General features: G+C 35.9%; 1 protein-coding gene across 4 annotated transcripts in view; it reads right to left on the bottom strand.

The window, feature by feature from the left end:
• Positions 1–225: 225 nt before the first annotated feature.
• Positions 226–19016, bottom strand: part of Pcdh9 (protocadherin 9) — a 913030-nt gene continuing 894239 nt past the window's right edge. For all 4 annotated transcript variants that reach the window (XM_052732609.1, XM_052732612.1, XM_052732613.1 and 1 more), the window contains one exon: positions 226–2398. In XM_052732609.1, the coding sequence (XP_052588569.1) occupies positions 2025–2398 (374 nt within the window). In that variant the 3' untranslated portion in view covers positions 226–2024. The remainder of the gene's footprint in view (positions 2399–19016) is intronic.

Genomic DNA, 19016 nt, shown 5'->3' with positions numbered 1-19016 from the left:
TACTCCAATGCTGCACTATGATCTGAAAGGCCATCATTGGACTCTTTCCTCCCCAAGTTACTTTTGGTTATGGTGCATTGTCACAACAATAGAAACACTAAGTCAATAGGTATAGCACCTCCACAAGTCCTCCTTGATTGATAAGTGAAACTTGAGTTTTATTAAAATATTAGAATGTAGATAAATAAATAGTTTGGATGTTGAGCAAGAATCAATACAACACAATCAGTAATTCAGAACATTTATTGCAAGAGCTGAATAATTGTAAATAACGTAGAACTGGCAAAGCAGTAACAAGTATATTTGTTTAGATATTTATTTTGTCAAAGTCATCAAACACCCCTCACAAACCGACAAAAATGTACTTCAATAAGCAATGCACCCCTACCCATTATTTTCCATTATACTGTGGAAAAATGTGAACTGCTATTTACAAAGTAACTTCATTTTTGGTAAGAACAAATTAACTATCAGATTAGCAATTTTTTTAACTTTTTTCTTTTTTTTAACTTTTAAATTGATGGTGAACCGTGGCATTAATATAACTTTCACTTCTTTCAATAAAGACATTTTGTTGCATGCTATTTATTTGTTTAAATCATCTGTCATGCCTTAACAAAAACCTCCTAAGAATGTTCAAATTTGGATTTGTTTGCACGTGCAACTGAGATCTTATTAACATTAACTGTCACTCCCTTGGTTTGACCTAAGTGACAAAATGCTGGTACCTGCCAGGCATTGACCAACTATGATAACAAACAGTTAAACAGCAATAATTAGAGATTTATCCCTTTATTTTCCCCAACTACCCTACCTGGAGAATGTTCTGTTACATCATGAAGGCACAACACATTAAATATTTTGTGGCTATGGTCTAATAACACTTGTGTTACAACAACAGTATTGTATATGAGGATCAACACAAACTCTGTCATTTCAACAAAGTTGGAGACACACATTTGCCAAATTGAAACTATTTTTGAGTAGTGATTTTTCTTCAGTATATGCTAATTTTAATACATTAGTTTTGCAAGAGTAGCAAGTACAGAATATTATATCACATTCAATGGATAACACTTTCTCATCACTTTCTCACTTAATGGTACTAATTAAGTGATTTTTACTTTTGCCTACTTTGAAAATAAGGATATCGAAAGGAGATTCTGAATTTCCAAGCATTTGCAGAAGTACTGACTGCTGTTATTGTTGTTTGAAGTTTTCATTTTTTCTCACATCTTTATATTTTTATAGAGTTCTAAATTCATAAGTTATCATATAAGAAGCAAAATTTCAGAACCTTTTTAAAACACAAATGTTTAAGATCCTTAGAACAATGTGTGCCAAGACAGACTACTAACACAGAAACACGTCACTGAAAGAAACAACAAAAATAAGAAGAGGGAAATTGAAAAAGGAAAGAAGCAACCATCAACACAGAATTATGCTACAACATTTTTAGGTGAATGCTATAAGTACACAAAAAGTTGTTAATAATAGCTTGCTTCTATTTACAAATACTTTAACACTGATTGACTTACAAGTGTCCACTAAGGGTGTTAACAGCACAATAGGTTTAATGCTTATCTTTAAAGTTCTGTTTGAAGTATAATGTCAAGTATAGAGGTCCCAGCATAAATCAATGACAAAAAGAGCACAAATTTCTAACTGGATATGTTTTGTCAGTCACTCTAATCCATGGAACTTTCTTACTCTCCAAATGCATATTCTATTGTTCATAGCAGCAGTCCAGGGTCAAATAAAATGCAATAACAAAAATAAATTGCACAATGGAGAGATCTCTGGAGTGTTTAATCAATGCTAGTAAAGAACATCATCACATGGCTAGTAGAACTATTTTCTCTCAAGTTGCAAAGCATTGTATCCTCCATGGTGCTAACACAAAGTTATGAGTTCCCTAGTATAAGGGGCATAGTTGTAGAGAACTATTGAATACATAAAGCTCCAACACACAGTATTAGCATGTCTATTTAGACTAAAGGTATTAGGTCCCATACAACTTCATCTTAAAGTTGGTGCTCCTTAGGACTCTCAATCGCGCCACCTGCATGCTTGTAGGACTTCAGATTTGCCAGAGGAATGTCTGCCATGTGGCTGCCATTGTTGAAATGGCCTTCATTGGAGCCATACTGCTTACGGTCATTGAACTGGTTCCTGTTGGTGTCTTCTTTCCAAGCTCTGGTCAGGGTGTGCCCATTCACAAGCTTGTCTTTCTTGACCCATTCTTTCTGGGGTGCAAAGGTTGACAGAGGAGACTTTGGGTGTTGGTATGGACCCAAGCCAGGAGGCATCCAGCAATTATCAGAGTGACCCAAAACCAGACACTCTTGAGTGCACATCTCCGTAGCTTCAGCTAATCCTCGGGGACCCAGAGGTCCATCTGTAGAGGACAAGAGACAGAGGAACAAGAAAAAAGTAGTTAAAATTCTCCTTCAAAATATTTTCAGAGTAAAAATAGAGTGGTGATCTTATCCTTTCATAAAATAAACCATTCAGAGATATTAGTCTCCATATTTTTAGGATGAACATAAAGCAAATAAGCTCACTGTTACCAATGGAAAATTTGTCTTTTATTCTTTCACCATTTGTGTATATATCCCAAAGCAAAGAATGACAAGAAGACATATATGGGTAAGCAGATACAACTGATCTTGACTATTCCTAGGGCATATGAATCATTACAGATTTTTATATTAAAATTTATGGGGATATGTTTAAACTTATGAGAAATTAAAAAAGATATTATGAATTAAAATATGTAAATTATACAATGGACATCAACAAAAATCAATTATAGTACTTGAAAAACAGTGTCATTAAAATAAATGCTATCATTGCATAGATATTGTCGCTTCTACATTGTGACTTGCTATGTTGTTTCTATGAAGTCATATGAAAATAAATTTTAAACATTTTTTAATAAAATGAAATATTTGTTTCCATGGCCTTCTTGACTAAATATAAGAAAGCCACATCTAGTCATTTGTAATCACTTCAAAGCACAAGTAAACATAAATCCACTTTAACTGATGGCCATATCTGACTTTCATTTCCTTATCTGTATTCTAGATTTATAATACATTAAACTGAAAATAAGTATGGCTACACACTCATAACATGCATGCCAATAAATAGGAGAGATAAACAAACCTAGAACCAAGGCAAGTATTCGAACAAACACTTTGAAACTAAATTGATAATTAATTAAATGAGTCATAGCATTCAAGGGGAAGTTTTCATCATCAGATATCTACTTTTACTTTCTATCAGAAAGCAAAATAAAGCATAAACTTTAACCCATAATTTAAAAGTAGATCCTGAGTTGTTGAAAATGTGGAGCTCATTCATTAATGAAAACAACAGTCAAGCAGTTCAGGAACAAGGGGAGTTTTCTGTGTTTTTTATAAACTGGTATTTTTTACATTTTATTAAATGGTGAAGAGATAAACAATCCTTTGAAAAGTAGGAATCAACCTTTTTGAAAGATGTTAAATGTATCGGCAAGAATACTTAGGTATGAAACATTTTAAAAGTAGGGACTCAACTTATCCGGTGACAACTCCTACAATCACAGCACATGAAAAATAGAAACAAGGAAACCAGGAACTAAAGCTTAGCCTGGGCTAGAGTAGACACTGCTTCACAAGCAACAGCAAAAACTGAACAAGAGAAAGAAAACTGGGAGTCACCAAAAGGGAAAAAAAATACCAAAACATATTTGCCTTATGCCTAGACAGCAATTAAAATTATGAGAATAATCGGAATTAAATATTTGCTTAATTTACTTCAGCAGTATTAATTTTGTAAATGTTCAGCATTGTGGACTACCTGGAGCCCTTTCTGATTATTTCTTTGCTTGTGATAAACTACTTGCTGCAGCGGAAACAGCTGATGGTAAGAACTAAGTCCATAGCACACAGGTCACATCACTGAACAAGTTGGTGGTGGTAGGTAGAAACTCATGGCTAATAACACTATTTCAAACAAACTCACATTCAGTCATATTTCTATATTTAAAAACCTGCTCTTGAGAATAACCTTCAAATTTGTTCCCAGATGACCTGTATTTTCATCTCCTCAAAAGCAAACAATTTTACTGTGTTCAAACATACACTCATTACTTTAAACCACTTCTCTCTGAAATCTCCAGTGATGACTAACTTCCCCGGATATTTAATTTAAATTTTTGTATGAGCCTTTTTTCCCCCTCTATAACCCCGCCACACTTTCAAAGTTCAAACTAATTTCTCACTTTTAGGTCTGTGGTGGTGTACGTTGTGGCTCTACAGCCACAGAGCTAACACATTTTACTTAAACCAAAGCCTGCCTCTTGCAAAAGGATCATGAGCTTGCAGCTGCCTTTTGCCTGGCCTGTTTTCATTTAATTACTGGTTCCTTCAAGGGTCATTTCTCTTCCATATTCCCCAACCAAATATCCATGACCTCACTGATCCATCTGTAATAGGCACCTTGAAAGTTCCACACATCTTTGTTTTGGAGAGTAGCAAAATTTCAGAACACTCTCCTTCATTTTTTTCATTTATGTCATGTTTGTCTTGTCTGTGTGGGGGGGGGCGGGGTTAGGGCATATACTAGTTTTAATTTTTGTTTTGTCCCAACTTGCTGAAAACCCCACTGATGTAGACATAGAGGAACATAGCAAATCAGTTTTCGGCTTCCTTAGCAGTGCTAAGCAATTAGCAGCAGTTCATAGTGATGATCTATGAACAATGCTAATTGTTAATTAAAATTTTATGAGGTTGAAAATGTTCTGAGAATTATTAAAGATATCCTCTGCTTAAAGGCAGACCTTAAGTAATTAGGATAGAAGATGCTGATTTCACCAACCTCACACCGAAAGCTCCTCAACAGCGAAGTCTTTTGCCCAGCAATACTTGGTGACGGCTAATAAATGATTTATTTAACTTCTGTTAAATATATTCACTCCTTTTAGAGATCAATGGAGCTAAACTAGCGAATCCCAATTTTGATGTGTTACATATCCTGGAGCCTGCACAGCAACCTTTACCCTTTACTTTTACAGTTTCCTTAATTGGATACATTTTTCTTTTCTTGAGTGTTGCAAGTTACCTCAGAAATGTCAATAGAATTAAGTTTTCATTGAACCCCTAAAAGGAAACCATACAAGTTTATTTTTAAATTTGCTTCACTCAATATACTGTGTCTATAATTATGTGCGAAACTTAAGTTTGACACATTGATTCACTTTAACAGAGTACAGTGTTTTTTTTTTTCTCTTAGAATCAATGGTTATTATTCTATAAAAATCTGCTGAACCCTAACCACACAAGGCACTGTGAAAGGCACCTGCAATAGAGCAGTTAACAAAGAAAATATCTGCACAACCATCACTGAGCTCCCATCTACCTTGAATGTAATTGTCTTTAGAGCCTTGGACTTAGAGGGTAGAAAAGGGTGACATTGTGAAGGAAATGGGGGCCACTTAATGGATTTCAGGGTGCTTGTCTATTTACAGAGTACCAGGCCAACTTTTTAATCTCATTATATAATTTCCCTAAGATCCTGAAAGTTCTTCTTCAAGGTAACTGACAGATTAAGGCACTTAGAGCTAAAATTTCTATATATTATGCAATCCTTAGCTTTCAAAACAGGTGATTCTTTCCACTAAGTAATATAATTTTTCTTCAAGAATTTTATCAGGCATAATGCATTCATATAAAAGAACATAAAGAATCTGATAAAGACTATAAATAAAACTGTAGAACTTTTGTATATTCTTAAGCAAGTTTCAAATTAAGCATCTACCATTGGGCCAGACACATAGTGACACTTGGATACATCTTAGGCAGATTTTTGTTGTTGTTATTGTTATTATTATTAGAGTCCCCTTAAAGAGGAACCTAGACAGAGACCCACAAAAGTTTAACCTGGAAACAAGTGTGCCAAGCAGTGAATGCTCTTGGAGTAATGTGTGTGGATAGTTAGATGACATTTACTGAGGATTAATGGTTCTTTCTGAATAGAATAGAGTAATTTCTCAGGTATCAGCACATATAATCTATAACATAAAGTGACCATTTGTGGTAAGAATTTTAAAGAGAAGTGGAAAGATATTGGTTAAGCTACTCAAGTAGAGGAAACTCAAATGCTTGGGCCTAAATAATAAGAAGAAATGGAGGGAGACAGGGAGGGTGAGAGAGAGAGAAGAAGGGAGAGAGGCCACAGGAGAAAGATGGAAATGGAAGGTTGGGGAAAGAATGAGCTGGAAAAGGGGACGGGAAGAAAAGTAAGGGAGTAAAAAGAAACATTTATATTAATTTGTTGTGTGATCTGCTTTATTTGGAAAGTAGGGTGAGCTTTATATTTCACAATGTTTTTTTGGGGAGACGATATAAGAAAAATTACTATTTGTTTTGGGTGTATAAATTCAGAGGAAAAGTGAAACCAAACAAAAGCCACACTGAATTATATAGTAGAAATTAAAAATATTTTCTCATGTGGAATTGTTGCGAATTGGTTGGAAGAAAAATGGTAATTTGAGAATAAGTGTTTATTACAAGGAATATCTCATATTGCTTATGCCTATCATTGACTTGGTTTATGCTTATTATCTAATTAAGGTGCCCCAACACATCTTTAAATGACAATGCTACACTACAGTATTAGAAGGCTGAAAATCCCACTAACTAGGTGGTAATTCTTTTTTAAACTGCAGATTTATTTATTTTATTTTATATGCATGAGTGTTTTGTCTGAATGTTTATTTCTACACCAAGTTCATGCCTGGTGCCTGCAAAGTTCAGAATGGGGTGTTCCATTGGCAGACCTGGAGGTACCGGGGTTCTGAATCACCATGTGGTTACTGACAATGGGACCCAGGTTAAGTGCTGAGCCATCTCTCCAACAATAGATTGTAATTCTTTATCTTTAACAGATGTTTTTATTATATTATTGTTTGCCTGCTGGTTAATTGTTTTTATATATATATATTTTGCAAATGTTTGTTACAATTTCTTTTACTCATTGTTTGGGTGGGTGACTATGTGTATTTCTCAGTCAGAGGACAGCTGCAGGAGTAACTGCTTCCTTTCTCCAACGTGGGCCCATGGGCTGACACTCAGGTCCTCATTCCTGGGGTTAACCATCTTTACACACTGAGAAATGTTACTGATTCTTACTTTTCTTTCAGACTCCATTTAAAAATAGTCATATCAATGTAATATATTTCATGCATGTCACAGTGCTAAATTCCTTGTAAATGTCTTGGGATTTTATGTGTGTGAGTGTGTGTGTGTGAGTGTGTGTGTGTGTGTGTGTGTGTGTGTGTGTGTGTGTGTGTATGTGTATGTGTGTGTATGAGCATTTAGGTGGCTGTAAGGGCTGCACAACTGGGTAATTTTGTTTTATTTTTATTATTATTATTTTAGTTTTATTGTGATGACTTATGAAAAGTACATGACACATGCTGAGAAGAATTCAAAACCGCCCCCAAATACTGGAATCTGGGGGCATCTCTGGAATTAGCTAGAAACCTAGAGCAATGGATACTCACAGGAGTTTATGAGCGTGACCCTAGCTAAGACTCCTGGCAGTGGGGAATACAGAGCCTGAACCAGCCATCTCCTGCAACCAGGTAAAACTTCTGGTGGAGGGATTGGGGCACCAACCCAGCCACAAAACCTTCGACCTACAACTTGTCCTGCCTACAAGATGTGCTGGGGTAAAGATGGCACAGAAATTGTGGAAGTGACGAATTAATGACTGGCCCAATTGGAGACCCATATCCTGAGAGGGAGCACACCCCTGATGGCCAAGTCGCAGAGGCGGCATACCCCCAGAGACCTAGGGTAGAACCAAGTAAGAGTGGCAAAAAAAGCCAATGAAATGATTCCTAACAATAGTCTGCTATACTCATAGATTGGTGCCTAGCCCAACTGTCATCAGCAACTGATGGGAACAGATGCAGAGACCCACAGCCAAACTTTAGGCTCAGGAAATTCATAGAAGAGGAGGGGGAAGGCTAGTAGGAGCCAGGGGGTCAAGGACACCACAATAAAATCTATAGAACCAACCAACCTGGGCTCATAGGGGCTCATAGAGACTCATCCATCAACCAGAGAGCCTGCATGGGACTGATGTAGGCCCTGTGCATATTTGTTACAGTTGTATGAAGTGGTCTTCCTGTGAGATTCCTAACAGTCAAAGACCTCCCCTGACTCTGATGTCTGCTTTGGGGACCTATCCCTCCTACCAGATCGCCTCATCCAGCCTTAATAGAAGAGGAGCCTAGTCTCACTACCACATGATATACCTTGGCTAGCTCATATCCACAGGAGGGAAGCCAGCCTGTACCTGAATAGAAACAATGGAGAAGGGCATGGGCAGGGGGTAGAGCGGAGGTGGGGGGAAAGGACCTGGGAAGAGGGGAAGGAGGAAAACTTTAGTTGGGATGCATAAACAAGAAAAATAAATAAACAACATCAACAGCAAAATTGTGATGACTTATGCAAGGCATATCACACATCCTGGTAAGGATTCAAAACTGCCACAAATACTTTTAAACTACAATATGTTTTTGTTCCTTTCTCTTACAATAACTTGAAACTAACCCTTGTGATTTTAAATGTTGAGATGTTTATTGATTTTTTCCTTTAAAAACCTGAAATTATTTAGTCATTTTCATAATCTTCAATCTGAATTTACCCTTCTTGGGTTTTGGTTTATAAAAAGAGAAGTGCCGATAAAATTCAGATCCCACATTTAGAAAAAAAAACCAAACAAAAGTACACAAAACAGAGCTCCTTGAAAGTGATCTTAGTTAATATTTATATCAAGTCTCAAAGTAGTTATCTCTCATACTCTGCACAAGTCACCTTCTCATTCAAAACCAAATAAAATATTTTCCAAGAATGTAAGCATTGATGACAATCTGAATGCTCCCTCCACTCCTGACTTCTGAAGATGCAGGCTCCCTATTTCCATTCCAATTGAACTCTCCTGTCTTTACAGCAATGGTGCTTGGTGTCTTTAGAACAATGGTGTTTGCGTGGTGCTTGGTGTCCCGTTATTATACATGGAAGCAGGACCATCTTTTCATTCTCTAACTCACTGATGTGATCCACACACTGTGTCTGGCTTAGTGAAATCAGTCTCACATCTTGATTATCTGAATCTCGTTGACTCTGAACATGTATGACAACAAAGCAAAACCGATGAGGTCTTTTACATTCCTGACTGATTTCATGTCGTTTACATTTGCCTATGATTTGTTTCTTTCTTTGAGTGTGTGTGTGTGTGTGTGTGAATGGAATTCATCATGTAGTTGTTATCAGGTAAAATACATCTAAGCACACTGTTGACTCTCTTCCTCCTATTGAGTTGCCTTGTCCAGCCTTGCTATGAGGCCTTTTACTTTGTCTTACTGAATCTTTTTTTTTTTTCCTGTTCAGTTGTCATCACTTGGAGGCCTATTCTGAAGAGAAAACAAAATGGGAGAAGATTTAGGGGAGAGAGGAGGTGGATGGAGGTAGGAGGAATAAAGTAAGAGGAAACTGTGGTTGGGATGTGTTATATGAGAGAAGAATCTATTTTCAATGAAAAAAACAGATAAGTCAGTCCATATCACTTTGGATCATTTTTGCCAACCATGAGTATATTGTCAACAGAAGTTGAACTCAGTAGGTTATGTAAAGGAGGTGGGGGATAAGTAGCAGGTGGATCTGGGATGAGACAGGTTGGGAGCAGGGAGGAATATTATCTTAAATGCATTGCATATAGGTATGAAATTCCCAAGGTTATAAAAATACTATGAAAAACAACGCATTATTTTTAACTTGTGGTTTTCTCAAGTTGCCTCATTTCTTTCTATTAGCATGAGCAGTTAAACCTTAGCATCATTAAGCATATCAAAATGATAGCTACATCCAATGATTTCAATTTGCTATAGTCATTTACCTAAGATTTAGGAAAAAATAATGTTTTATTTATTTATTTTTTACATAGACTTTTCCCTGTTGTTTTTCTTTTGCAGATAGAGTTTCATTCTGAAGTTGTGGTTGATCTTGGACTCACTAAGTAGGCAAGGCTGGCCTCATAATTAGAGGGATTCTCATCCCTCTACCTAGAAGTGCCTCTATTAAAGGTGTATACTAATACACCAACAAAGAAGAACCATAGACTGATCTTAAATTCCTGATCTGATCCCCCAGCCTCTTCCACTTTAGCATTTGTGTTCTTGTATGGGCCCCTAGGCCAGCCATAGCCCTGTGTTTTCAATAATTTTGCTCTAGGTTCACTGTTATTAACCAGCTGTAGAAAATCTTCAATTTTTGTACTTGTTCTTCCCTTAATCATTCTTCCTATAATAAAATTTTAGGAAAATAAATATTCTTGGCCACTTATTTTAAGTTCATTTTAGTATCTCTAGAAGACCAATACAACAAAATTCAGTGATTTTACTAGCTTACTTCTACCCTTGGGTTCTTTTCCTTTCCTTTAAAAATTTTCTTTTGTAATCCACACAGAAGAGCAAAATGATTTATCTTTTTATAGATTAACTTGAGTAGAATTTTTATAGCTGAAAAATGTCAGAAATATATTTCCTTGATAGATTTGCTATAGCCACCACTATATATTCATTATTCTCTGTATTTTTTGATTTACTGTGAAAATCAGCATGGCTAATTTACTTACAGTGTAAACATGGCAAAAATAAATAATTTTCAAAAGGAGAGCAGGCATCAGAAACAGAAAGGCCTGCTGGCCGTTGGGCAAACTGTCACTATACTTCTTATTTCACACTAATTTCCTCAATGTCAAAGCAGTACTGTTAAAGAATGATATTTGGGGACTAAACATTACTGAGTTACTACTCTGCTCTTGTGTGAAAGTGACCACCAAAGTCCAGGCTTTGATGTCACTGCAACTCAGATTTTATGTGAAATGGAATAACACCTCAGCCAGCTGAACAGGTTCAACCTGGAGATGAACATACAAAATTTTCAGTAGTAGTTTCCCACCATATTCAAGAGTCCAGTCAACTGTAGGGAAAGATATTATTGGAAATTGTGTACTTTTTTTGTGTTGGTTACATTTTGCTATATGAGTAAGTATGAGTACCCATGTTCAACCTCCAGCCCCCATGTAAAATAGCTGGTTGCAATATTCTGTGCTTGCAATCCCAAGGGTGGGCAGGTGGAAATACATGGATATTTGGGGATCTGAATGTCCAGCTAGCCTACCCTCCAGGGCAAGCCATAAGACATAGAAACTCTCTCTTAGAAATGATGGACAGTATCTGTGCAACTTCACACAATTTTGACCATCTTCCACAGCTGCATGTATGTGCACATAAACAAGCACAGACATATACCATTACATACACATACATATATACAACAGTGTGTCTGCTCTAAATACCTTCAGTCTCTTTATCATGTCATTCCACAAGTAATGCTCAACCTGTGATGCATGGGTCATGCAGCTTGGAATAGCCTTCATGAATTCAGACCAACACAATTTTTTTTTTATTTTTACTTTTTTTCTTTCTTTTTTTATAACTCCATTGTGTGTTCTCAAGCATAAAGTTTGTGCAAGAGATTTTATGGCACTCTCTAAAGGTTATAAGATATCACAAATGGAACAGTTGGGTTCTCGAATGCCTGCCAAAGGTCCATGTCTTCTGAAGGTCTGGTTACTAGCCTATATCTATTGGCATAATCTTTGGAGAAATGGTTTAGTGAAGGGATTTTAGACCATTCTGCATGTAATTGTGCAGAGGACATAACCTCAGCTACTTCTTCTTTTCCTGGGTACTATTGGGACAAAGTGATGTGAATAGCCTTCTCCACCATATACTCTTGCCATTATATACTATGTAGCCATCAGCTCACAGCAATGTGGCACACCAAAATATGAACTAACAGTTGTGTGAGTGAACTGTTCTTCCTCCTGAGTACTTTTTCTCAGATATATGTCAGACTGGCAAAAAAAAAAATAACACATCAATCTACAGATGGTTTAAAATATGTAGGAGGATGCAGATAGCACAGCTGCAAAGCCACTCAATTGATACAGGAACTTGAATTTGCCCAAGTTTGGTAAGGGAAGGCATATTCTAGATACCAACTGAAAAATTTATTTTTGAGAAAAAAGTTCCCATTCATTCAGTCTTTCACTAATAACTTGTTCTGATTTAACCTATGTTAGGTTCAAATTATTGCAGCAGAAAGCATCTACTGTCAGAATAAATTCTTAAATTTCCAGCCCTACGGTCATCAGAAATTCACCTGAGTTCTAGCAGAACAATGAATTAGAATGGATTTGGAGAAAGCAATTTTAGATTCCATAGATCGCAGTCTCTCATTTATAAACTAAGATGGAAAGGCTGGATACTAATGCATGAGCTTTTCCTATTTCTTACTCCTTGATGTCGCAATGTTTGTTACTCATAGAACCTGATGATCAAGCATTTCAGTATTGTTCTCATTTTACATATCAAGAGCACAACATAGGTAAAAATATCATGATCCTATTGTTCTGGGAGATGATTTTTATCATTTGGGTTACATTTATGTTTTGGAATGTGAAATTGTATTTCCAGTGAACACACTTATTTCTACATGGGAGAGAACACTTAATAGTTTACATGTACTTCATACATAAGTATTCCTCTTAGTCACAGATGAAACTGAACATTTGCAGAAGACAATCCAAATACAATAACTCAGGCTCACTCCAAGAATCAGGTTTTTTTTTTCAGAAAAGATAATAATAGGTAAACTGTAGCGTTTAAACAGAATAGAGGACAGCTCCTCTATTTCCTTTTTTTTTTGTATTACAAGAATAGCAGTAGACCTTTTCTCATCCACCAAAAGTAAGTTTTCAAAAGAAAATTGTCTCAGATAACTTTATGCATTTCCATTTATTTCCTATTTTGATTTTATGTTGTAATGAATTTGATGACAACAGTTTAATGAAATAGACCTTCATTGGTTATGTAAACTAAGTTTCAAATTTTGATCAAATTTAATTTGAAACACCTTGTTTACATTACTGCAGATCACATTTACTTTATTCTAGAGTTTACTATTTAGTTTAGTGGTATTTGATGACTTTCATTACAGAAATAATTCATATACTTATCACTGAATTACTCTCCATTTACTGTGAACTGAATTGGTTCACAGAAAATATAGGTACACCTTACTGAGAGTGAAATATCATTTAAAGAGAAAATCTTAATTATGAGGCAATGAAGTCACTTTCAAGAGACTGCCCACACGATAGTACAACTTTGCTCTTATGGGAAATGATAGGTGGTATAGTCTGGAGCCAGTTAAAAGTAACTGAGCCCAGAAACATGGATTCAGATTACTGCACCATGGTCGGCTTCACAAACTTTCACAGTTATAGAACAAAAGATCTGAATCTAAATATTTCATCTCTCCACATTCACTAAATTTAAAAGGTCCATCAGCCTTGTAGAATCTTTAAAGTGAGGGTAATTATTGTTGTTTTGATTTTGTTTTGTTTTGTTTTGTTTTCTCTTGGAAATCAGTTTACAAATTGATTTCCAAGTAAGATTAAACTTTAAAAGGTAGAAACAATTTATGCAGTTTTGCTTCCTTAAAATGTTGCAGTTGCTTGTTTGAATCCAAGGAGGTATTACACAGTGTTGGGTAGTAATTTTGCTTCTTCTCTTATGCCCAGTGTTCCAGGTCTATCAGTCAGAACAGAGACTGGTGAAGATCATATTCATGTTTATGCTCAGAGATCTGTGAAGACTTTTTTTAAAGTAAGGTATGCCTCTGCAGTTTTCATTTGGTGCTAATGTCTGAGTTTTGGCATTCTGTTTCTCATAGTCTTAGATAATAAGTAGTCCTGTAAGACTATAATTCTCAGACAAATTAGGGAACATACCTCATTAAATAATCAAAGATCTCTGAAGCTGGGAAGATTGCTCAGTTTGTAAAACGCTGTTCTGCATGAGGGCGTGAGTTTGAATCTAAGAACCCATGTAAAAGCTGGGCACATAATGTGACCCTAAGAAATTCTAGCGTTTATATGGGGACAAGGGAGAAAGAGGGAGACTGAGGAATGCCCAGGAGCATTTATACCAGCTAGCCTTGGCAGTGTGTGCAGCAAAATAAAGACTAGATCCTGCTTCAAACAAGGTAGAAGGCACAGACCTACATCTGAATTTGTTCTCCCCCCTCCACACATGTGTTAAGGTGTATATACTTACATACATTCACATACACACACAGTCAAAGATGCTGTGGAATGGTCTGTACGTCAAGTTGCTGATTGGTCAATAAATAAATCACTGATTGGCCAGTGGCCAGGCAGGCAGTATAGGCGGGACAAAGAGGAGAATAAAGCTGGGAAGTGGAAGGCTGAGTCAGAGAGACACTGCCAGCCACCATGATGAGAAACAGCATGTGAAGATGCCGGTAAGCCATGAGCCACGTGGCAAGGTATAGATGTATAGAAATGGATTAATTTAAGCTGTAAGAACAGTTAGCAAGAAGTCTGCCACAGTCATATAGTTTGTAACCAATATAAGTCTCTGTGTTTACTTTGTTAGGTCTGAGTGGCTGTGGGACTGGCAGGTGAGAGAGATTTGTCCTGACTGTGGGCCAGGCAGGAAAACTCTAGCTAGACAAAGATCTCAAGATATGATGTAATTTATGAACGTTAAATGGTATCTGAAGATCATTATTTTAGAGGTCAAATTGGGGGGAGCAAGGAAAAAAAATCAAACAAACAAAACAAAATCTAGTGTGATCCATTCAGTGTATCAGAGTACATGTATATATGTTTATACTTGAATTCCTTTACCACCACTTTTAATTGAAATGTCATTATCTCTCTGTTTCTCAAATGTTAATACACTTATGAATCACTTGAGGAAACCTTTAAAATGCAGATTATGAGACAGGAAGTGTGGAGTGTGTCCTGAATCCTCACATTTATGCAAATTACTCAGAAAAAAAGTGCTATCTGATGTTCAGGAACCTCGTGTTGAGATGCAATGGCATGTTTTTATTTCTCTTCAGTTTATCATTTCTCAACTAAAGTTAAGTTTTTCAGAGTTCGTCATGTCTCAGAGCTCACTGGAGAGCTTTTTACACACACGCATTGCATCTTTCCACAGAGAAATGGTGACTTAGTAGCTTTGCTGTGAAATGTAGTATTTTTCAAATTCAGTGCTGACCCACTCTGTGTCTTTCGGTCCACTAACCATACTGCTTCAGTTTATTTTACTACAGTTCAAGCTTCTCCAGAACACTATTTTATAAAATTGGCTCTGGTAAACTCTCATTATAATGTGACCTTGCATGCTGATGATTCCACAGTTTGCATGCACAGTCCTTTGTGTTTTTCTTAAACCAGAACAGCAGACCTGACTACCACTGGCCAGTAGCATTAGATTTCAGATAGTCATTTACAAATTTCAAAAGTAAATGTTTCCATGTCCTGTGTTTAGTTATTTGCATGAAATTTATTTATTGTCCATTCCTTCATTTGTTTGTTTGTTCATTCAAACGTTCTATAGCCCTGGAAGTCCTAGATGTCTCAACACAATCCAGTTTGGCTATTATCTTGCAGCACTCAACTGGTATTACAGACATAATCCACCACACTCAGTTTTAATTCATCACTCCAAAATAAGCAATATTAATCATACAATTTATGTTTCAGAAAAATACATAATTAGAGATGAAAATGCAGTCATCTTTGGCACCTGTTAGCAGAAATCTAAACTTTGTCTCTGAATAATAGTTTCTATTCTGATGGTTCTGTGATACAATATGCAATCAGTGATTATATCAAACACCTGGCAAAGAGGTTTCAGAGTTGTAATAAATTTACTAATCCATTGAATTTTAGCTAATAAAAGTGGCTAAGGGGAGCTGAAACATGGATTTGAATACCAGATACCAAATGGCAAGTTTCTGAGTTCATTTTCTAAGACCTGAATGAATTCCTCATTCTTCAAGCTGTATGTTAGTCATCTCACCTTCATACCTTTGAGGAACATATACAACCACCAAACTGAATGGACTGGGAGCTCATGGTCCAGTGTTTCCAGACCAGAAGCTAGCCAAACAGAATCTTGATTCTGGCCTGTGAGACTTCAATCCTGTCAATCCCGTGTGAACATCTGTGATAACAACAAATTAACAGTAGGATGCAATCTTATGCTTCTGTACCTGCTAAACTGTGCAAAGTTGCTTGTGGGCAAATAGAAAGCATATAATCACTTAACTTTTACTCAACTCACACAGTCAGGTACCTGACAATTCTTTTATTCTACCTAATCCCTCATGAGTTCTACACCTCCAAACTAATTTTTACTCTTAATAATACTTATGTATGTCTTCTAATTTTTGTAAACTTAGGTCTGCAAATTCTAACCAGAGGCTGTAGATATATTTTAATTTCACTTTGGGTGATGACAAATTACCACAAATTACTGTCTCAGGAAAACAAACATTTACTCTCCTACAGTCGGTAATCTGAAATCAATTTCTCCAGGATAAAACCACAAAGTCCACAGGCAGGTTTCTTCAGGAAATCTTTTCCTGAATTCTCTCAGCATCTTCATGCTTTCTGTGATTTTGTGATGTGACTCTTTCAACCTATTTTCAAAGCTCACTGTTCTATCTCTATCACTTTCATCCTTTATTTTGTCTCCTGATTCTATTTTATTGAGTTATCTAGGATATTCTTCACTAGAGACATCTAATTAAATCCTCAAAGCCCCCTTTGCCAATGAAAACTTATTAATTAATACATTCTGTGTTAAGATGAGAGCACTATTGAGAAGATGGACAATTTAGAATCATATCACTCACTTTATCACAGTATTTGGGCAAAATGTCTCCCTTCTTGCTTCCCACGACAGCATGGTGAAAGCCACAGGCGTTTTCTTGGCTGATGTGATCCAGACCATCTTATCTCTATCAAATTTCTCATTTTATAATCTGCTTCCCTAAATGTCTACCATGCTCTACCACACTGGCTTGGTTGTGATGTCTTAAATACAGTGATGATATCTGACTCTCATGGCTTTGGCTTTACCTTTGTTTATGGCTAGAATATTCTCAATGATTTTAGAGTAATTCACTTCTTCCTTCTATTAAGACTCTGAAAAGGCAGTTCCTCATTGAGTCATTTCTAGTACACAATTAAAAATAATATTCTCCACTTAGACATTCTCTAGGTCCATACTCATCGTCATGGTAGTCTTCCTTTTGTTTGTTTTTGGGTAGCACTCATCACCACCTCTCAGAATATATTTGCTAATGGTCTATCTTTCAAGCTAGAAAATAGATAGTTTGCCTTAAATGAAATATATTTAATATCTGTCATGATAATTTAGTGTATTATCCATATTTACTAGATAAATTTAAAGGGAAGAATGGAAATTTGTAGTGGGTTTCCATGTTATCAAATCAAATTAACAAGAAGACCCCTTTATAAAGAATTATGTGGCTATTTCCATGAAGAATATAGTTTACAGTACTATGTCTAACCCACATACAACAAAAAGTGATAGTAAGTCCATAGTGTAATGTTTCACAGAGATAATAGGGCATACTTAAGTAATGTAACTACGACAAAATAGACACATTTAAAAAATGTTGTATTACACCTAACTTTGGAACTGAAATACTTTAACTGCCCACAAATAAAACCTAATTTTACTGCTTCCTCTATCCCTGGTTTCTACTTAATCATGCCAGACAGTTCATTATTCTTTTAACAACAGAGCTCTTTAAAGAGCTTCAAAAATCCAGAGTCACACAATATGCAATGAAATCATCCTTTAAAACCTGAAGACACCACAGTAATTATTAGCAATTACTCTGAGGCCAAGCTGTATAGAGACGTAGGTCAAGGCAGGACTTAGGCTTTTGTACAGGTGTGTTCAAGTTGAGGAACTCTTTAAAAAAAATGTTGATTAGCAAAACAACTTTATACCCTATAAGTACACTATGTTACAAGAATAATAGACACAATTACTTTTTGTAAACATCGAGGAAAATTGGAGTTTTAAAATAAGTTAATGCTTCCTGTAAGAGCACCTATAGAATACCACTGTGACCTTCATTGCTTAAACTCAGCTATACATAAAAACGTGAAAATAAAATATTATATTTTGAAAGAATGTCCTAAGGGAACTGCTGAAAATGCCATTACTCTATTATTGAAAATGACCTACATAAAGGAGTATTATATAGAGAATATCCCTCAGGGAGATACAGCAGATTACCTTCACATTCTAAACTGAATGTTTATTTCTTAGAAGACCTTGCAAATACAGAGAAATCGGTTCATTAACACACATCTCTGAAATATAAATTCATTTATAAAGTGATATATACATTAGATCTTGATAAAATAAATAAAACATGGGAGAGACTTCTGCAGTATCTTCTGATCTGCTTACTACTAATCATTGATTTTTTTTTTGATGGAAGAACAGATAAACCTCCTAGTAAGTTGATTATTAGTCTCAAATATTTAGTAAACATAATGTCGCAAGATTTCTAAGAGAAAAGTTATTAAACATTTATACTATAATGCTTATAAAACACCATTTTCTGAGATGAGAAAATTGTTGCAAATTTAGTGTGCTTTAAAATTTAATCAAAACTGGACATAAAGCAGAGATCAATGGGTTGTGAGGAGACCCACTCAAGTGGACACAGCTACATCTCGATTTTGGCATCTGTAGATCACAGAGGATCTCTGAACAGAGCATTGAATGTCTGGAAGAGGCAGAATACCAGGAGTCTGTTGTAAAACCGTCTTCCTAGAAATGGCAGCTTAAAGAAGACTTGAATAATAGCAATAGCATTTGCCACATTAACAGGTGCAATGGCTATTATTGGTTGTCAACTTGACTGCATCTGTAATTAATTAAAACCAAAATAGATGGGTATGCCTGTGAGGGATTTCTCTTAATTCAATTATTTGAAATGGAAAGGTCTACTGTTAATCTG

Source organism: Peromyscus californicus, unplaced genomic scaffold (genome assembly GCF_007827085.1).
Source record: "Peromyscus californicus insignis strain IS unplaced genomic scaffold, ASM782708v3 Scaffold_12__1_contigs__length_115047231, whole genome shotgun sequence".
NCBI lineage: Eukaryota > Metazoa > Chordata > Mammalia > Rodentia > Cricetidae > Peromyscus > Peromyscus californicus.
Note: the sequence above shows the minus strand (reverse complement) of the source record. Positions and strands in the feature narration are given on the sequence as shown.